Source organism: Neovison vison, chromosome 6 (assembly GCF_020171115.1).
Source record: "Neovison vison isolate M4711 chromosome 6, ASM_NN_V1, whole genome shotgun sequence".
In the NCBI taxonomy this organism is placed as follows: Eukaryota; Metazoa; Chordata; class Mammalia; order Carnivora; family Mustelidae; genus Neogale; species Neogale vison.
Window position 1 is genome coordinate 212,431,249 of NC_058096.1, and position 20,409 is coordinate 212,451,657.

At 59.0% G+C, this 20,409-nt stretch overlaps 3 protein-coding genes across 5 annotated transcripts; 1 reads left to right on the forward strand and 2 right to left on the reverse strand.

Annotated features, from left to right (window-relative positions):
* The first annotated feature begins 1,022 nt into the window (after window positions 1-1,022).
* On the forward strand, window positions 1,023-14,688 carry CRLF1 (cytokine receptor like factor 1). 2 transcript variants are annotated; one of them, XM_044253879.1, is made up of 9 exons: window positions 1,023-1,134; window positions 5,738-6,019; window positions 6,351-6,480; window positions 6,637-6,806; window positions 7,834-7,991; window positions 8,095-8,263; window positions 10,983-11,170; window positions 11,294-11,336; window positions 14,625-14,688. In XM_044253879.1, exons 1-9 carry the CDS (start codon window positions 1,023-1,025, stop codon window positions 14,627-14,629), a joined length of 1,257 nt encoding a protein of 418 aa, XP_044109814.1. In that variant the 3' UTR covers window positions 14,630-14,688. The 2 variants fall into 2 exon arrangements, with proteins under 2 accessions (XP_044109814.1, XP_044109813.1); XM_044253878.1 differs by lacking the exon at window positions 14,625-14,688 and adding an exon at window positions 11,839-12,164.
* Window positions 12,452-15,188, reverse strand: REX1BD (required for excision 1-B domain containing). Its single transcript, XM_044253880.1, has 5 exons — window positions 15,054-15,188; window positions 14,877-14,959; window positions 14,289-14,493; window positions 13,308-13,387; window positions 12,452-12,683 (listed from the first exon to the last, which is right to left on the reverse strand). Exons 1-5 carry the CDS (start codon window positions 15,153-15,155, stop codon window positions 12,611-12,613), a joined length of 543 nt encoding a protein of 180 aa, XP_044109815.1. The 5' UTR covers window positions 15,156-15,188; the 3' UTR covers window positions 12,452-12,610.
* Window positions 15,189-16,469: 1,281 nt separating this feature from the next.
* On the reverse strand, window positions 16,470-20,404 carry UBA52 (ubiquitin A-52 residue ribosomal protein fusion product 1). Of its 2 annotated transcripts, none has more exons than XM_044253883.1 (5): window positions 20,301-20,404; window positions 19,074-19,184; window positions 18,727-18,813; window positions 16,752-16,854; window positions 16,470-16,667 (listed from the first exon to the last, which is right to left on the reverse strand). In XM_044253883.1, the coding sequence occupies exons 2-5, from the start codon at window positions 19,174-19,176 to the stop codon at window positions 16,574-16,576; spliced, it is 387 nt and encodes a 128-aa protein (XP_044109818.1). In that variant the 5' UTR covers window positions 19,177-19,184; window positions 20,301-20,404; the 3' UTR covers window positions 16,470-16,573. The 2 variants fall into 2 exon arrangements, with proteins under 2 accessions (XP_044109818.1, XP_044109819.1); XM_044253884.1 differs by having other exon boundaries at window positions 19,074-19,187; window positions 20,301-20,403.
* Between the last annotated feature and the right edge of the window lie 5 nt (window positions 20,405-20,409).

The window sequence follows — 20,409 nt, forward strand, 5'->3', positions numbered from 1 at the left end:
GAGTCGGGGGGGGGTCCTTACGGCTGTCTGGGAATCCTTCCCGTCCCACTGGCGGGACCTGGGCAAACCCCGGTCCCCGCTCCCACCAAGACCCATTTCTCCCCGTCTATCCACGCGGGAGCTCTCTCCTAAGGTCCCCGGGAGCCCTCCGAGGAAACTCAGCCCTGTCCTGCGTGAATGGGACAGCTGAGCCCGGGCGAGGGCCCGGGACTCCGTTGCCTTCCAGCTTTTTCTCAGTCTTCCCTCCAGCAAAGCCTGGGACCGAGGCTGCGCGCAGATCACCGAAGAGAGGCGGGATGAAATGGGAGGCGGGGGACGCTGGGCCGAGAGAGCGGTGGGACCCGCGCGTCCAGGGCGTGGGGCTGGGGGTGTGCGACTCTCAGGCCCCTGGGAAAGAAGGGGGATTGGAAATGGGAGCAGGCGGGGCTCAGGGACCACTCAGGGGGGCGGGGCCAAAAGCTGGGGTGGGGGCAGAGACAGGATGGGGGGGGGGGAGCGGGCCAAGGCGGGGGGCCGCAGGAGACACTTAAGGGGCACAGGGCTGAAAGCAGGGTGCAGGGAAGTGGGCAAGGGTATGAAAACGGGATTGGGGGCGCCTGGTCTCAGATTGGGGGTGGGGAGTCTGGAGCTGGCTGGGTTGGAAAGAGAGTTCTCAGGCTGGCAGGGGCTGAGTGGGGGCTTCCGGGCCGCGGGACAGGGCGCGCGCGGTGCGCGGCGGGGCGGAGGCCGGACGGGTGGGGCGCGCGGTGCCCGCGGGCGGGCGGGCGGCCGGGAGGCCGGTGCGGGGCCCGCCGCCCCCCCGGGGCCGGGCCGGGCCGGGGGCGGGGCCGGGCGGGGCCAGCGGCGCATTAGCGCCTTGTCAATTCGGCTGCTCAGACTTGCTCCGGCCTCCGCGCCCGCGCCCAGCGACGTGCGGGCTGCCCAGCCCGCGCCCTCCCGCGCCGGCCTCCAGCCCCGCACCCCGCGCCGCCGCAGCCGCCGCCCGCCGCCTCCTGCCGCGCGCCCCCGGCAGCGCCGGCCCCATGCCCGCCGGCCGCTCGGGCCCCGCCGCCCAATCCGCGCGGCGGCCGCCGCTGCTGCTGCCCCTACTGCTACTCTGCGTCCTCGGGGCGCCGAGAGCCGGATCAGGAGCCCGTGAGTACCCGGCGTCCTGTTCCCTTCTTCCCGCCTGGGCCGAGAGCGTGCGCCCCGGGGGCAGCTGCGGGGGGAGGGGGCGCGGGCGCCACCTGGACGGCCCGGGAACAAAGGAAGGCGCCCCCAGCGCGGCCCTCGGGGCGCCCTCACCTGCGGGGCGCACGGTGCCGCAGTCCCTCGTCCCGAGGGTCCGGCTTCCGCGCCCTAGGCCTTCTTACCTGGGCCGCCCGGCCGGGGATACCCGGCCCTGACCCGGGGGGTCGGGGGGCCGCGGCCTGGGACTTTCTGAACTCCGGGACGCGGCGGGTGCACGCAACAGCTCCCGCGGACTTGGAGCCGTAGAGACCGAGGGGCACCGCTCCCGGGCAGGGGCGCACGCGGTAGGCGCGTTGGGTGCTGGCCCTGGGCGGGCCCCCCACCAGCGGAGGGATGAGCCCCGCGAGGAAGGCGGGGCGGCGGGAGGGGGGCCGCTCTGGCCGCCTGGCGCGCGGCCCGGGGTCCCCGGGGACGCGCCTCTCCGCGGGCCGGCGCCGCCGCCCTCCCCTGGCGGGACCCCGCGCGCGGGGGTCCGCGGAGTCCCAGCCACCGGCGGGCTCGGGACCTTTCCTGGCCGGGCTGCGCGTGGCTGAGAGCCTCCAGCGAGAGAAATCTTTGTGAGCGAGTGGGTGAGAGTGAGAGGGAGCAGGAGCCAGCGAGTCGGGGCACCGCGGGCCCAGCCTTGGTGGGAGGGAGGGGGACCGGGAACCCACAGCCTCGCAGGCCGAGACCACTGGCCTGTCAGGAGCTCCTGGCCCGCGGCACTCTCTGTCCCCCCACCCAAAGTACACCCCCTCCAGGACACCGTTTCTACATCCAGACCCTCTCTGGGACACACCCAGAGACACACAAAGACACACTGGCTTGTGGCCCGTCACCCTCGCCCTCAGATGAGCGCACACTGCATCCCAGATGCACATTCGCACACCATCGGGGCGCGCACACACACATTCCATCCCTGACACACACACATTCGTGGTCACATACATTCCGCGGGGGGAGGCAACACAGGGGTATACACGCAGGCACAGCTTGCCCTAGACGTTCACAACCACTCCACGCACCGATCCAGGCGCTCAGGTCCACTCCGGCCAGCACACACTGCTCCCCAGGCCATCCCACCCTGCACAGAGCTGTTTGCAAGCTTCCTGTGGTGCGTCTTTAGAAAGGACAGGGTCTGGGCACCTCCTGGGGGCACTTGCTGAAAGCCCAGCACACCCCAGGCGCCTGGGCAGGTGAGGGGATGCCCCAGGCCATCCTGGGGTTCCTGGCAGCTCCGTTAGGCAGTGAGCAGTGCCTGTAAAGGCTACTCTCCGTGGCCGGCTTTGTTTTCCAGCTCCTGGAGCGGCAGGCAAAGGTGGTGGAGGTTGGGGGGGACTGTTGTGTGTGTTTTTTCCTTTAAGGGGGAAGAAATTAAATAAAAGATTCTCACACCTCAGCAATATGTTTCTACTTACGGTGTGTCTTAGCACCTGACCAGCAGGCGGGTGGGTCGTAAAGTATCTGCAGGTACCAGCGGGACAGGAGATGGGACCCCTGTCGGGACCCCGGGATGGAGGCCACCCTCCTGCCTTGCTTGCAGAGAATCTCACACTTTTCCCTTTTAAAACACATGGTGTTCCTTTTTAATAACGGCAGTGGCTCCAGATTGGGAAGGGAGAAGGAAAAAACTTTTAAAGGCCCCAGCTCTGTGTGAAAGGCAGGGAGGCAGGGAGCAAGGGGGGTGGGGGGGCTGTCCAAAAGCGTAGCTCAGGGATCTGCTTTGGGGAGCCTTCTAGGAGGCCCCCCAAACCAGGCAAGGGCCCCCACAACCTTAGTGGGCTGTTCCCAGCTGCTTCGCCTGGGTGCCTTGGCCCATTGTTTGGGGAGGCCTGAAGGGAGTTGGGAGCCAGCTGGGACCCCAGAACTGGAAGGGGCTGTGACCTTAATAGTTCCTAGGTCCTGCAATGTGCTGGGTCCTGGACATCGCGATCTCATCTCATTAATCTCCCCAACAGGTAGAACTTATTTTCCTCCCATTTTATGGAGGAGGAAACTGAGAACAGGAGAGGGGAATCCAGTGGCTCAGGTGCTCCAGCTGGGATTGGCACCAACGTCCCAGGAGAAGTCCTCCCTCTGACCTTTTCTGGTGGAACCTGGGGTTGGGGGGGGACTGGCCTCTCCAGGCCTGCCTGGCCTTGCCCTCCGGCCCTGTACACCCCCCCCACCCCTCCCAGCCCCAGGAGGGCAGCTGCAGCTGCTGGCTGGCAATCCTCGCCAGCCCAGGCCAGGCGGGTGTGGCAGAGGGGCAGTGCCCCCCAGCCAAGACCCCCCAGAGAGCCCCTTCCTGGCTAGACCCTGCTGGCGGGTGGGGGGCAGGAGGGGCGTGACCTACCCCCAAAGGGTTGAGAGTGGGCCTGGGGTCCAGGCAGGCCCGGCCGTGCCTCCCACCCTGCTGGGGGGGCCCAGGCAGGAAGCGGTGGGTGGGCCAGGGCAGAGACGCTGGCACGCCCGAGTTCATGCCGAAGGAATTCCGAATTAGCGGGCGGCTGGCTGCCTGGGACCTCCGGGGCGGCCCCCTGGCCCCCGCCCCCGGCCGCCCCCGCCTCCTCGACTCTGGCCCGCTCAGTCGGCTCCTTCGCACGGACGCTGAGACCTCCGGCGAGCCCTGGGCCAAGCCCCAAACGCAACTGTGATCCCAGGCTCCAGCGAGAAATGGCCCTCAAGCCAAGTTTGCCCCGGAAAATAGTGAGGGCCGGCCGGAGAACGGCGTGGACCCCATCTCGCCCATCTGGGGCTGTGAGGGCCAGCACAGGGCAGCCGCTAGCACTCAGAGTGCCTCCCAAGGATCCAGGATGACCCTCTCCTTGGCTGTCATCTCAGAGAAGCTGGGCTACCTCCTGCTGTCACTGCTGCCCCACCCCCAGTCCCTTTGTACAGCAGCCTGGGGATCCTTTTAAAATGTAAATTATCCCCTGAGCAGAACCCTGGAATAACCCCTCCCCACCAGGTCTGGCACTACTGACCTCCTAGACTTCACTCCCCACCACTCCTGCCCCAGGACCTTTGCACTTGCTGCTCCCACCACCTGGTCACTCTCTCCTAGACATTTTCATGGTGATTTCTTTCACTTTATTCAGGTCTCAGCTCTAATGCCTCCCCACATAGGCCTTCTGGGCCATTGAGCTGCCACCACTAATATGTACCTCACTTTCTTCCTTATTTATTCTTAGATATTTATTTGTTCTTTCTCCTGTTGATCCCTTGATTCAAGGCCTATAAGGGCAAGAAATTTGAGTATCTTGGTCACCATTGTGCCCCCAGCTCCAGGCAAACTGTAGGTGCTCCATGCATGGATGCATGAATGAGTGAATGAATGAATGAACAAGTGAGTGAATCAGTCCTCACAGCTGCTCTTGGTGGAGGGAGAGGCCCCTTCCCAGAGGCTCAAAGAAATAAAACGAATGGGCCAAGCTGTCTCCAGTGAACTGGGGGCACTTGAACCCAGGTCAGCCTGGCTTAATGGTCCCACAGGGTTGTCCTTAAGACATTTTCACTCCTCTCAAACATGTGGTCGATACTGTGATGCCAAATTCCCAGATGCGGAGATTGAGGCTCAGAGAGAAATAAAATGTGCAGGATCTTGCACATGTATCTGTGAAAGCCCTTGCCCTTATCTGGACCTTGACTTCTCCTTGGATAAAAACAGACTCCTCTTAGGTTCTAACCTCCAGAGGGGGAAGACTTGGCATCCCTGAGAGCCTTGTGCCCAGCACCCAGTCCATACACACTCCTGTTTAGGAAGTCACTTTCCATCTCATCTTCACAATGGCCCTAGGGATCATGAGCTTTTTTGTTCCCATTTTGCAGATTATGAAAAATGAGTTGAAGGAAAGAACAACGATGCCAAGTCCCTTTGGATAGGGGCTGGGAGCCTAGAGTTTGCCCCAGCCTTCTTCAGTTCCAGCAACAGCACAGAGCAGAATTCTGGAGACCACCAAATCAGGGTTTAAATTGTGTGCCCTTTCCTGAGTGACTTTGGGCAAGAGATGATTTCTCAGAGCCTCAGTTTTTTCATCCATAAAATAAGCAGGATTCTAGTATGAGTCACGGTACTCCTTCTTCGAAGCACCTTTCCCCCCAAAGACTATGTGTGAGGTTCTAGGGATACCAGTCTTTTCTAATTGCCAAAAATAAAATGAAAAGAAAAGAAAAAAGCAGAATGTGATAGTTGCCAGAACTATGTGCCAAGCCAGATTTCCTTGAATCTGGATGGACATTTATGCCTGAGTTCTGTGTCCACTCCCAGAGCCTTGAGCAAGTCTGTGAAGAAGCAGCTTGGAAAGACCTGAGCTGTGGGATCACACAGCTCTAGGGCTGAATCTTGCTTCTGCCACCAACCTTGGGCTGGTCATGTGCCCTAATTGAACCTCAGTCTCCTTATCTGTAAAATGGGAGGGAGACAACAGGAAAAGGCTCCCGCACAGAACTGCCATGGGTCCTGGAGGTCCTAGTATGGTGGTGGCGGGGGTGGGGGGTTCAGAGTGATTCCATCTCAGGCCTGACAGGCCCTCCTCTCTGACCCCAGACATGGCTGTCATCAGCCCCCAGGACCCCACGCTCCTCATCGGCTCCTCCCTGCAGGCCACATGCTCAGTGCATGGGGACCCACCAGGCGCCACCGCCGAGGGCCTCTACTGGACCCTCAACGGACGCCGCCTAGCCCCCGAGCTCTCCCGTGTGCTCAACACGTCCACCCTGGCCCTCGCCCTGGCCAACCTCAACGGATCCAGGCAACAGTCTGGTGACAACCTCGTGTGCCATGCTCGCGACGGCAGCATCCTGGCGGGTTCCTGCCTCTATGTTGGCTGTAAGTGGGGACCCATGATAACTAGGGGTAACTCTTGTGGGCGGCGTCTCCCTCTGGAGAGGGGCATGGACCATGGGCCCTGTGGCCCACAACTGACAGTGGGCATGTTGGCGCAGATGGGGAGAGGTAGGGACAGCTGGGGTGGAGAGAGGACCTAGAACGCCCACGCCCTGTCCCCAAGGGATCCCTGGTAGGCTGTCATGCCAACATCAGCTCTGTTCACCCTCCTTCCACTCCAAGGTGGGGGCCCAGCTGGTGGCTAGTGACTTCTCCACCTATAGAGGGCTGGTCCAGACCCTCAGCCCCCTGCACACCCCCCACCCTTCCCCAGTGCCCCCAGAGAAACCCTTCAACATCAGTTGCTGGTCCAAGAACATGAAGGACCTGACATGCCGCTGGACGCCGGGGGCCCACGGGGAAACCTTCCTCCACACCAACTACTCTCTCAAGTACAAGCTGAGGTTGGTGGAGGCCCTTGGGTGATACATGTTCTAGACTTGGCTAAAGCCCACAGTCTCCAAACCTGGTGTCCCGTCTGCACTCCGGGGCTGCCCTGGGGAGGTCTGGAGGGCCTGAAAGGACCTCCGAGTGTCCTCACACCCCCTCCTGCCCCGCAGGTGGTACGGGCAGGACAACACGTGTGAGGAGTACCACACGGTGGGACCTCATTCTTGTCATATCCCCAAGGACCTGGCTCTCTTTACCCCCTATGAGATCTGGGTAGAGGCCACCAACCGGCTGGGCTCAGCCCGCTCCGATGTGCTCACGCTGGACATCCTGGATGTGGGTGAGCCCCCCACCCCAACTACTAGGCCCACAAGGGATCCTGCACCCCCTCTCCTAACTCAGCTCCGGGCGGCAGCAGCTCCAGCCCCGACCCTGCTGGTTGGGGCCGAGAGGAACAAGGCATCCACCCATAGGTCCCCAGTCCCCTGAAGCAGCCAGGATACCCCCACTCTGTGGAGAACACCTGGCCTGGCTCTCTCCCCCTCAGCAGCCCAGGTGTGCAGGAGGGGGCCCCGGGGGGAGCTGGGAGGGGGCGCCCAGGTCGGGGAGGCGCCCCAGGAAGCCTCAGCCTGGAGCTGGGGAGGGGGGTGCGCAGGCGGGAGGCAGGAAACAGATGATCTGCGAGCAGAATTGGGCCTAATCTAATTAGGGTGTTTCTCAGCCCCAAGCAGGCCTGTGCCTTAACCCTTTCAGACCCTTACTAAGGCCTCAGGGGGAGAGGCCAGACCTCCGTGCTGCCCACCGGGCTCCCAGAAGGATCCCCAGAAGGCTGGTAGCCGCCCCCCACCTCAGTCTGCTTCCTGCTTTGCTTCCTCAAGCCCTGAAGCTGCAGTGAGCAGGTTCTGAGCCTCAGTTTCCCCTCTGCACCAGCAAGGCTGTCATATTGAAAACCTCTGCAAAGTAGGAAGGATCTGGAAGTGCAGGTGGGCCGTGGGGGGTCAGGAGGAGCTTCCCAGGGGTCTGGCAGCCTGCTGACCCCTGAGCTCCTGGGCATAATAAGAACAATGTCATCAGCCAGGCAGATGGCTGCTTTTCTGTAGTTCCCCGAAGATAGGATTATATTTCTCCTGTCATAGATAATAATGGTGATAACAGCTAACATTAATTGAATGCTTCTAGGTGCTGAGTGTTTCCCAAATATTATCTAATGTAATCCACCCGGCTGGAAGCAGGGAGGGGGTAGAGGGCAGGACGGAGGCAGGTGCCCCTGATAAGCCATGTGCTCTGAGATCTGAACCCAGGTGGGGGCTGGCCATGTGCAAGGACGGCTGGCTGATTAAGCCTTGCCCTGCCCCGTCGTCTCACAGTGACCACGGATCCCCCACCCGATGTGCATGTGAGCCGTGTCGGGGGCCTGGAGGACCAGCTGAGTGTGCGCTGGGTTTCCCCACCGGCCCTCAAGGACTTCCTCTTCCAAGCCAAGTACCAAATCCGCTACCGAGTGGAGGACAGCGTGGATTGGAAGGTGCCTGCCAATCGACCCCCCTCTCCCCTGGTCCCCATCCCACGTCGCCCTTCCCCTACCCCCCACCCCCACCTCTGGCCTCTGACCCTGCCATGGCCACCAGGTGGTGGACGATGTCAGCAACCAGACCTCGTGCCGCCTGGCCGGCCTGAAGCCAGGCACAGTCTACTTCGTGCAGGTGCGTTGCAATCCCTTCGGGATCTACGGCTCCAAGAAGGCAGGGATCTGGAGTGAGTGGAGCCACCCCACGGCCGCCTCCACCCCTCGTAGTGGTGAGCACCCCCATAGCTCTGGGTGGTGGGGAGACCCGTCCCAAAGCAGCCAAAGCCTCTGTTTTTTTGTTTCCTCTGAGGGAGTAGGGGTCTCAAATTGGTGGCCCTTAGGTCCATCTTCTTTGACCTGTTATTTGGAAAAAGAAAAAAAAAAAGTCTGACCAACTTGCAGACATTCAAAACCAGGAAGTTTTCACACAAATATCCTTGGTTTCCTAGAAAATTGAATTATCTAGAAAGTGTTGGTGCACCTGGCTGGCTCAGTCGGAAGAGCATGCGACTCTTGATCTTGGGGTTGTGAGTTCAAGCCCCATGTTTGGTGTAGAGAGTGCTTAAAAATGTACACTTTTTTTTTTTTAAAGATTTTATTTACTTATTTGAGAGAGAGAGAGTGAAGGACAGAGAGATCACGGATTGGGAGGGGAGGCCAGAGGGACAGGCAGGAACAGACTCCCCCCTGGGCAGGGAGCCCGATGCCGGCCTCTATCCCATGGCCCTGGGATCATGACTTCAACTGAAGGCAGACTCTTTTTTTTTTTTTTTTTTAAAGATTTTATTTATTTATTTGACAGAGAGAAATCACAAGTAGGCAGAGAGGCAGGCAGAGAGAGAGGGGGGGAAGCAGGCTCCCTGCTGAGCAGAGAGCCCGATGCGGGACTCGATCCCAGGACTCTGAGATCATGACCCGAGCCGAAGGCAGCGGCTTAACCCACTGAGCCACCCAGGCGCCCTGAAGGCAGACTCTTAACCCACTGAGATACCCAGGCATCCCTAAAAATAGAATCTTTAAGCAAGGAAATGTAACAGGACACAGTTGGAGTGTGCCCACAGCCCCTATCAGCACTCCTCATTCAAGGGTCTCATTTTCCAGTTCCCCACCTGGCCCATTTTACCCACCTGTATCCCCTCCCTAGCCCCTAAAGGCAGGTGAGTTTGAGACCTCTGCCTCTGTGGCTGATCGGCTGCCAACTCTCCCTCTAATGGGTCTTGGGTTCCCCTTCTTTTTTTTCCTTTTTCTTTTTAATTTTATTTATTTGACAGACAGATAACAAGTAGGCAGAGAGGCAGGCAGAGAGAGAGAGGAGGGAAGCAGGCTCCCTGCTGATCAGAGAGCCCAATGCATGGCTCAATCCCAGGACCCTGGGATCATGACCTGAGCCGAAGGCAGAGGCTTAACCCAATGAGCCACCCAGGCACCCCTTGGGTTCCCCTTCGATCCAAGCAGGGGAGTGGGGACAACCAGGAGCCTGGGTCTGATTGAACCCCTTCCCTTCTGGGGTTTCTCTAAGCCCATGATCCTCCATTCTCTCCTTTGTGAAATGTTATGAAATACATTAATTGAAATATCTGACCTCAGCTTTTCCATCTGGAAAGTGGGTATAATAATCATACCCGCATCAGGCTATTGTTAGGGGTAAATGAGACAACCCAAGAAAGTTCACTCACGGTGGGCGCCTTCTCAGTGTTTGCAGGTAGTAGTTACTGAGCCTCCTAGCTCTTGCTCCCCCATGATTTCACCCCAAGGGAATCCCTTTTCTCAGGTGAGGACACCGAGCCCCTAGGACGTTCAGCCAAGCCCCCAGGGCCACACAGGGATCTGAATTCAGTTTCCTGGAAGTCCAGGCCCATGCTCGTGGGTTGATGGGGAAACTGAGGCCCAGAGGGGGTCCCAAAGCCAGGGAGGGGCAGAGCCAGGCTCCCAGCCAGTTCCCCAGCCCCCATCCTGGGCCCCTCCAGGTTCTGGGGGTGGGCGGGATCTAGCGCGGCTGGGAGGGGCCTGCGCCTTGGCCCCTGCTCGTGCCCAGCACCTGCGATTCTTGCACGCGAGCCAGTAGGCGGCTGCGTCCGCTGGAGAGGCTGGGGAGGCCGGGGGAGGCCAGCAGGGGCGGTGGGGGCCGTGGCCGTGCCAGGGCCTGTCAGCGGGTTCCCGGCGTTATTTATGATGTGAGGCCGATGTCCTTATCTGCCGGCCTGCTAGGGGCTGGCTGCGGCCGGCAGCTGGACAGACAGGCCGGCCTCCCACCTGGCCCTCCCAGCCCACTCCCCACCCCACTGGCTCGCGCTCTCAGGCCTGTCCTGGGGACTGCCTCCTGGCTCACACCCTCCCGCACCCCCCCCCCATCTCCCTTCATCCCTCTGTCATTCTCTTTCCCTGTATCTCTCTGTATTTTTGCCTTTTTGGGTTTCTGTGTCCCCACACACATGGTCTCTGTCTCCGCCTGCTGCAGCCCTCTCTCCACCTCTCCCTTTTCTGTCCCTCTGCGTCTCCTTGGCTGTCCCCTGTTGCTTTGGCCCTCCCCACAGCTCCCTGTCTCACCTTGTATCTATCTTTTCATCTCTACCTCTTTCTCTCTCTCTCTCAAGCTCTTCCTCACTAGTGGCGCCGTTTCTCAGTCCCTTACTCTGTGTCAGGGTCTCATCCCTCTGGCCCTGGCTCCTTTCCTCCTTCCCCTCCCTTTCACTGACACCTGGTTCAGACCACGGGAATCAGGTTCTTGCAGGAGACAGGAGGAAAGTGCCCCCTCCTTCCCCTGCCTCCCGCCTCCTCCTGGGCTCAGCTGGGCTGCTCTGCTGGGCGGTGGAGGGACCCGATCCCGCGGAGACACCCGGGAGGGAGGTGCCCTAGGGAAACACCGTCCGCGGAGCTGCAGAACCTCCCTCTCCTGCCCTCGCGCGCCCTCTGGCGGGCGCGCCGTGACGCTGCCGCTTCCCCCGTCAGAGCGCCCGGGCCCGGGCGGCGGGGCGTGCGAGCCGAGGGGCGGCGAGCCGAGCTCGGGGCCGGTGCGGCGCGAGCTCAAGCAGTTCCTGGGCTGGCTCAAGAAGCACGCCTACTGCTCGAACCTGAGCTTCCGCCTCTACGACCAGTGGCGAGCCTGGATGCAGAAGACACACAAGACCCGCAACCAGGTAGGAAGGAGGGACCGGCGGGCGAGGGATGGAGTGGTGGGAGCAGGGAGGGAATCGGATTGGGGGTGGGGGTGGGGGTAGGTCCGCAGCCCCCAGACACTGCCTCCTTCCTTCCAAGCACAGGACGAGGGGATCCTGCCCTCGGGCAGACGGGGCACGACGAGAGGTAAGGGGAGCCCACCCCCACTGGGTGGGTGGGCAGGGAGGGAGACAAGGGCCCCTCCTAGTGGCCACAGGTCGTGCCCCCCTTCCCCCAGCCTTAGAGTTGCTGAGATGGAATCCCTTCCTCCCTCTCCTATTTATCAGCGTTTACCTAACCACCCAGTGGTCGCCTGGTCCTGTGGCCTTCAGGCTAGTAAAAGCATCTGACCCCCGAAAATGTCCAAAGTGGAATATAATCCTCAGGAATGAACATACTCGTCCCAGTATGAGCGCCTACTGCATGCTCACTCTGCGCCAAGAGTTTTACCCACAGGGTACCCCTTGAGACAATTATTCCTACTTCTCAAATGGGGGAAACTGAGGCCCTGAGAGGGGGCAGTACCCTACCAGAGGTCCCCAAGCTGAAAGTCACAGGGCCAGGACCTGAACTGGGGCTTCCTCGATTGCTCTATGGTACTGGCCTCTCCTATACTCCCTGCTTAGCTTGGCTTCCCCTCTGCCTGCAGGTCCTGCCAGATAAGCTCTAGGGACTGGGGCCACCCTCCCTGCTGCGTGGAGACCTGGGGGCCGCACCCAGACTGGGGGCTAACTCTGTACCCTCGCCTCAGGGCACCCAAGCACCCTCGGCAGGAGCTGGGGTGGATATTCTGAGGGTAACATCATCTTTGGTCTCCACGTGAGGCCACTCTTGGGTGCAACTCCAGTGGGTGTGTGTATGAGGGTTGGCTAAGCTGCCCAGAACCCCTCCCAGGGCTGGGGGTGAAGAGGGGTCATTGCTCCCCCCACCCCATCCAAAGTCTTTTTAAATAAACAAGCTATTTAGGTGCCCTGATTGTGAAGCTGTTTCGGGCTGGACTGGCCCAGGGTAGGGGCTGTGGTGTTCAGGGGAAGCATGAGGAATCCTAATGGCCCTATGGCATTGGAGTCTTTGGGTCCCAGAATTTCAGACTCTGCAGGATGTGAAAGATCTGGTTTTAAATTCATTGGAGGGTGTGATTCAAAATGCCACTTCTACTGGGGGGGGAGGGGGGTCTCTCACCTGGCATCCCTGGCTTTGTGGGGCCTCCTCCCCAGCGACACCCATCCCAGCACCCCAGGACACAGAGACAGTGGAGCAGCTGAAAATGAAAGGTCCTTTATTGTGAGAGTCACAGCAAACTCAAGGGCAGTCAGCAACCCGGTGGCGTGTGACCCCCAGCCAGCTGACAGTCCAGGGGTGGGCTGGGTGCCATTCACCCCATTTTCCATATCCCTCGGCGTGTCCCTAGGGAGCCTCCATCACTCAACAGATTCTGCATCAAATCTAAGGTCCTGAAGAACCTCGCTGATCGCTTCCATGGTTTTAATTACCCTACAAGAGTGGATGGGAACTATAAATAAAACCCAGATGGAGCAAATTAGCCGCCACTGCGCAGCTCCTAGGGGGCTGTGGCAAGCCCCGGGCCCTGCCGCCTGCCGCCTAAGTTCCAGGCAGCACCAGTGGCCAAGAGAACCATTTGGATGCCAGGGAGGAGGGGTGGTCTGTGGGTGAGAGTGGGCACAGAGGAAAAAGCCATCTTGGGCATCCAAAGGTTGTGCTGTGTCACAGAGCAGATAGAGTGCACTTGTGCGTGCTGGAGCGGGGCTGGGGGCAGGAATGTGCAGCCTGTGTCTGGTGGGCCTGGGTAACCATGTCCAAGCTCTAAGTCCAGCCATGGGAGTGGGACTGGCATATGTGAGGTGCCCAAATGTGTCCCGGAAATGCACAGTGAGTCTGGTGTGAAATTGCAGGGTGCGGGTCCTGGGGGCAATGTGTGCGTATGTCTGGTACCCCCAGGTAAGGGCCCTGGTGTGCATACCCTGAGGGCTGCGTGCAGGTCCAGAGGGTCAAGCCAGTATGACTGTGCCAGCTCGGGGACACCCCTAGCTAGGAACAGGTGCCTAAAGGTACATGTGCAAAGCTACCACCACCAGCCCACTGGGAGGGAGTGCTCACTTCATCTTCAGCTGGCGCATCTCCAGAGTGTTCTCCTGCTCAGACAGCTCTGGTGCCCCCATCAGCTGCAGCAGAGCCACCTGGTATGGGCAACAGGGAGGGCATCATATCTGGCAGAGGTCCTCCCCCGGCCCTCCACACAGATCAGGAAGGGAGACACAGAAGCGCCCAGAAAGGGAGCTATGACTCGGAGTCTCAAGGGGCGATACCTTGCACGGGAGGAGTCTGGGATTCAAAGGGGCTGCTGAGGAGGACCCAGTGGGCAGGCCCTAGAGTGTGTAGGTGCTGCCCCGTGGGTGTGGTCGCAGGAAGGCGTGGCATGGGAAGAGCGGAAAAGGCTCAGCCAGGAATTGGGGGCAGGGGTGGAGCAGGCGTTCGTCTGCTCAGGATGCGGCAGGGTGGAAGTAGGCAGAACACCTAGACTGGGATTGGGGTCTCCTAAAGCAGCGTGGTCTGGAAATCCTAGTTTGGAGACGATGTGGGCGTGGCCTCACGTGGGTTTGGTCTGGGAACAGTGTGTCTCGGCCAGGATTGGCTGTAAGGGCAGAGTAGGCGAGGCCTTGGAACCCCCCCGCGGAGGGGCAGGCCCAGAACCTAGGCTGGGATACAGGGTTACTCAAAGCCGGGTGTGCCGTGGAAATTCACTCTCTCCAATATTCAGGGGGCTGAGAACCAGAACGGAAGCAATGGGGACTGCCAAAGGGGTAGGAGCGGAGTGGGAGGGCACTGGGCCTCCCGGCAAAGCGCGGGGGCTGCGGGAGGGGGTGCTGAGATGAAGTGGGCACGTCCTGGCACTAAACAAAACTTGAACGACCCGGAGAAGGACTGGAGAGATCAGAGCCAGAGAATCCCAAGTGAAACCTTAGTGGAGTTTTTGAAGTGGGAAAGAAAGAAGTGGGGTCTGGGGCGCCGGAGGCGCACAGTGGGCCGTGAGAGACCAGGCGCTGTGCAAGGGGACCGGGGCTGGGGGTGGGGCCTCACCGTGGCCAGGCGCGTCTGCTCCAGCTGTTGTAGGCTGCGCACATGGCTCGCGAGCAGCGGCTGCCCTCTGGGTCCGGCCAGCTCGGCCTCCACCGCCAGCACCTCCCGCGAGGCGGCGGCGAAGGCCTGGGTCACCTCGTGCACTGTGCTCCGGTAGCGCGGGAAGTCGTAGGGCGGACCGCTTCGCTGGTACTGGAGGTGGCCTCTGCGGCAGGTGGGGGTCCTGAGGCTACGCCCTCAGGCTCTCCTGGCCCTGCATTCGCACTGGCCACCTGAAAGCCCCCAGCAAGTGTCCCTGGACCCCAGAGTGTGGAGGACGCTCTCTGACTCCCGCAGGGTAACCGGAGATGGGCCCACTCCTGCGCCTGGGGAAGGGAGAGGCGCCACGCGCAGTGGTCCACCGGACAGTGGGGCCGCGCCCTGAGTTCCAGCGGGGGAAAGCAGAGATCTGGTCCCCCAGCGAATCCCACCCCACCTCTGACAACGCAGCCGCAGGGGGATCCAGTTCCGCCCCCGCTCACGCCCATCCCCGGAGCCGGCCGGGGGCTGCACTCTGCGACCCCTGCCCGCCCCTGCGCCCGCACTTACTCCTCCAGCCGGCGGAAGGCCTGCGCGCGCTCAGCCTGCAACTGGTGGATGCGCTGCACCAGCGTCCGGATCGGGGCATCTTTCTACGGAGCAGGGGGCATGGCTGGGGCATGAAGCCGGCCCCCCCAAGCCTATACCGCCCACCCCGCGCCTGTTCCTGCTTGAGCCTGGGCTCACCCAGGGCCACGCTGGCTCCTCGGGCTCCGGGACACCGGTAGCCACCGCAGCACCGGGCACCGACGGGACAGCGGAGTCCGCCGAGGCCTTGGCAGTGATCATGACTGCGCAGCCCCGGCCCCGCCCAGGACCAGGGCGCTCCGTTGCGCCAGGCGCCCCCTGCAGGCCCGGAGGTCTTTCGACCCCAAGGAGGTGGCCAGCCGAAACGGAAACCTGAAGACCTGCAGCGAAGACCTGCAGCAAAGACCGCCGTCTTAGGCCTGACCTATCCTCCTGCTTGTTCCCGTCGAACGCGAGCATTTCTTTTCATCGTGTTTGCCCTCGAATGTAAAGCAAGGGCATCCCTCGGCTTGTATACATTTATCCCAATATCGACTTCATGTCAACCTCACATCCTGTCCCCACTCCAATAAAGAAAACAAAACCCCATTAGTCACATTTTGTCTTCCATGGTAACATGGCTGTGAATGGATCTAAAGTGGTTCCGATCCTGTAGAGCCCAAAAGGCAGTAATCCAGCTGCTTAACAAATTTGGCAGGTACCATGTGCCTTCCTCAGAAATTACCTGAAGAGGGCCTGTGCAAAGGCCCAGAGTCTGGCGTAGGTGCAAGGCCAACAAGGTCTCACTTTAAGTGCAAGGCAGGCCTCAGAGCTTTCTGCTGGGGGTACACTCTGTAGTCTGAGCTTTGGGAAGCTTCTTTTTCCAGGGATAAATGTGGGATTAGACCAGAAAGATGTTGGCAGCCTATCCTGGGGGGCAGAGGGCAGCTGACAGGGAGACCTGTGGAAAAACTGAGACACCAGCCTTCAGCAGGCACTCCGGGTGTCAGGAGTACGACAGTATCACTGCCCTGGGTTGTCATCTGACACCAAGTCCAAGTCACCCTGAGATGAATAAAAGGCTGGCCTTACCAGGGCCAGTCCGGGAACTACAAAACTCACCTGATTCTCAAGAGCATCAGCACAAACTTTAGAAACACCCAGGCCCACCCCGCCAAGACTGATGTCACAGGCATCAGGTAGGGCGCAGGTGCTCCTCAGGTTCAGCAGAGACCAGAGGTCTTACACGAGGTGGGGTGTCTACCTACCCACAGCACGACACCTCCAGGGCACAGGCATGAACGTCATCAAAGTGCCTAAGGAGGGCGCAGTCAGTGATGTGGCTCACCTGCAGACCCTCAAGAGCCTGCGCTGGGGGTTAGTCCCATTTATAGATGACAAAACCCAGATGTGCAGGCTCATCAGGCTATGTGGCAGAGGGCTGAGACCACAGCGCATTATACAAGTGAGATGACCAGAACCAAAGGACACAGGACGCTCAAGGGCTATGCACAATCAAGTGGCAGGGAGTCCTTAAGGCAGAGACCCACGACTCAACCAGCTCCCCCTTGGACAGACCAGCCACGCAGACACCAGTTACTGCTCCAGTCAATGAAAGGGAAACTTTATTGAGGCCCCAGGACCTTGGGGCTCGGGCAGGAGGCTGCCTTGTGGGCAAAGAAAGAGCCGGTGGAGGGGCTTTATTTGACCTTCTTTTTGGGGCGCAGGTTGTTGGTGTGGCCACACTTCTTCTTGCGGCAGTTGACGGCGCGGGGGTGCAGGCGAGCATAACACCTGCACAAGACGAGAGAGTGCTGAGGCCACAGCCCAACCCGATGCCCTCCTTCCCAGGGCCGCCCCTCCCCCCACGGTACACACTTGCGGCAGATCATCTTGTCGCAGTTGTATTTCTGGGCCAGTTGGCGGAGCGAAGGCTCGATGATGCCACCCCGGAGGCGAAGCACCAAGTGCAGGGTGGACTCTACAGGCGGGTTCAAAAGAGACAGTGACTGAGCCTGGCCCCAGCACCTCAGGTACAGAGTAGGGTCCCCCAGACCAGAGCTCCTCAAATGTGATGGGGTATTCTATACACAGATGGACACACTGGCAAGAACAGCCCACAGAACCTCCATCTTGCTTCCCACTAGCCCTTGGGGAGTCTGAGGCTAACATGTGCCAACTATAGTGTGCATCGGGGTTTCCTGACAAACAAGGTTACTTCTAAGTGGTGCAAAGATGATCTTTCACTTTGCTGAGCAAAATAATTAAATCTAGTTGCTAAAAAAAGGGACATCAAGGGACGCCTGGGTGGCTCAGTCAGTTAAGCAGCTGCCTTAGGCTCAGGTCATGATCCCAGCATCTTGCAGTCAAGTCCCACATCCAGCCCCTTGCTCTGCAGGGAGCCTGCTTCTCCCTCTGCCTCTGTCTGCCACTGTGCCTGCCTATGCTCTCTCTCTCTCTGGCAAATAAATAAAATCTTAAAAAAAAAAAAGAGGAGGGGATATCAAGGGGGTGCCTGGCTGGCTTAGTCAGTAGAGCATGTGACTCCTAATAAAAATATGTATTTTTTAATTTACTTTTTTTTTTTTTTAAGAGTTTGTCAGAGAAAGAGATAGCACGCATGCGCATGCACATATGAGCACAAGCAGGGGGAGCAGCAGGCAGAGGGAGAAGCAGACTTCCCACCAAGCAAGGAGCCCGATGCTGGACTTGATTCCAATCCTGATTACCTGCCCTAAAATCTTTCTTTAAAAAAAAAAAAAATTTTTTTTTTTTTTTAGGGACACCTGGGTGGCTCAGTTGGTTAAGCAGCTGCGCCTTGGACTCGGGTCATGATCCCAGAGTCCAGAGTTCGAGTCCCACATCGGGCCCCTTGCTCATTGGGGAGCCTGCTTCTCTGCCTCTGCCTGCCACTCTGCCTGCTTGTGCGCTCTCTCTAACAAATAAATAATCTTAAAAAAAATATTTTAGAGAGAGAGCATGAGCAAGGGAAAGGACAGAGGAAAAGAGAGAGGGAACCTCAAGCAGATTCCTTGCTGAGCCTGATTCGGGGCTGGATCCTAGGACCCTGAGCTCACGACCCCAGCTGACATCAAGAGTCGGTTGCTTAACCTTCCTGAGCCACTCAAGTGCCCCAAATAAACTTAACAAGCAACAAACAACCTACCCCTCAAAAACCAAATAACCAAACAAAAGGGGCAGGCAGAGGAGAAGCAGCCTCCCCACTGAGCAAGGTGCCTGATGGGAAACTCGATCCCAGGACCCTGGGATCGTGACCTAAGCTGAAGGCAGACTCTTTTTTTTTTAAAAGACTTTATTTATTTGATAGACAGAGATCACAAACAGGCAGAGAGGCAGGCAGAGAAAGAGGAGGAAGCAGGCTCCCCGCTGAGCAGAGAGCCCGATGCGGGGCTTGATCCCAGGACCCTGGGACCATGACCTGAGCCGAAAGCAGAGGCTTTAAACCACTGAGCCACCCTGGTGCCCCCTTAAGATTTTAAGTAATGTTTACACCAAACATGGGGCTTGAACTCACAACCCTGAGATCAAGAGCCCCATGCTTTATAGACTGTGCCAGCCAGATACCGTTTTACTGCATTTTTAAACAAAACAGTCTTTAAAAAAAAAGGCAAGAACATTAGAAACCACTGCCACTTGGAAAATGAAGTGGAGTTAAGATCTTGCCTCCAATGAAAACTATTTCATAAAAGTAAAATTCACCAGCCTCATCTGATCCTCACCTTAAGACAGCCACCACCCTCCCCTCCCCCCCAGCATTGCCAACGAGGCCATCAAAGCTTGATCCTGGGTCCTAGACCTCCTGGGCCCTGTCCAGCCACCCTACCCTTAGTACCTTTCTGGATATTGTAATCTGACAGAGTGCGGCCATCTTCCAGCTGTTTGCCCGCAAAAATCAGACGCTGCTGGTCAGGGGGGATGCCTGGAGAAAAGAAAACTCAGTTACCGAGGCTCTGGCAAGCATTTTATTGGCAGCTTCTCCATGCTCCACAGGGATGCTGTGGCATTACCCCCAATCTGTCAAAAGGGAATCTAAGATAAATAGAACAAGCTGCCTTCCCAAGCTCACACAGGTCAAGTCCTGGCCAAGGCTGAGGTCCAGACGACCCATCTTGCACATGACAATGGCTCCTCTGGGCTGGGGACTCCCGCGGGATAGCCTCTGGACTCAGCCCAACTCACCCTCCTTGTCTTGGATTTTGGCTTTGACATTCTCAATGGTGTCACTAGGCTCAACCTCGAGGGTGATGGTCTTGCCCGTCAGGGTCTTCACGAAGATCTGCATCTCTGCGTCTGCTTGAGAGTAGAAAGTAGAAATGGAAGGGTGAGAACTGCAGGTGTGAAGAGCTTGAGCTCAGAGGCTGGCAAGCCTTGGCCCCACCAGCCCCTGTGCCAGTATCAAGAACAACTACAGGCTCACCCCAGGGCCGGTTTCCTTCACCCCTCTAAGCCTGCAGCCCAAACTTGTCCTATAATCAAGGATCATGTTTCCTCCACCCTACCCCAGGGCCCCTGTGGCAAAGTGTGCTTCATGGGAATGAGGGCTGTGGTTATGCTTCTTGGGCCGAGCAAATGAGATTCTGTCAACTTTTATGATGGAATGAGAAGTACCCGGCGGGGGGCACTATTTTGCTTTTATAGCTTTTCTTCTGGTGTGTGGTCTGGAGATGGGATCTCCCCACCCTCCCCTCCCTACCCCTCTGTAAGCCACATTTGCTCCACAAGCAACCCTTTCTGCAACCTGATTGGGAATTCCATTTTAGTAACCACCCCTCCAACACTCTTTCCTGCCTTGCAGTTCTCTCCAACTCCACGCTCAGACACCCAACACCCTGGCTTCCTTCCCAGTTTATAGCCAAACTCGCCAGACCACATTTCCTGCGTCTGCTCCAGCCTATAAACAGTATCTGCCAACCACGTGCCAGGTACTTGTTTACACATAATTCCATCGTCGTCCCTCACCCCCCGACAAAAAACCCTTGAAGGTGGGCGCTACCACCCTCTCCTTACGGATATATTAAATAAGGCAGGTAGAAGGAAGAAGAAAAAGGTAGGAAAAAACCTTGTAGGGGAAGAAAACTTAATGATTCTAAGTCGACTGGCACACTACATGGCACGGAAAAAAAGCTATACACTTCGTACCACTTCTTCATTAAAGGATTTGTCCAGGAAGACCATCCACGCCCCCAGGCCTTGTGGGACAGCTTGGGCTGGCGGGGCACACAGGACCCTCTCCCAAAAGCCGGTTCGCATTCCGGGACCCGGTCCCGCTCGGAACCCCGGCGCCACGCGCCCAATTGAGCCGACCCGGCCGTCCTGCGGAACCTGGGCCGCGCGGACGGGTTCCGGGCCACCTCCTCCGCTACCCGAACGCCCGCGGCTCCCCACAGCCTACCGCCCGACCCCCACCTGGCGCGAATCCGCAAGGCCGCCGCCACCAAACCGCTCCGCCACCTCGTTGAAGAGAAAGAGGGCGGCGGAACCGGAAACCGCCGAGTTGCCGCAGAGAGCGCCTGCG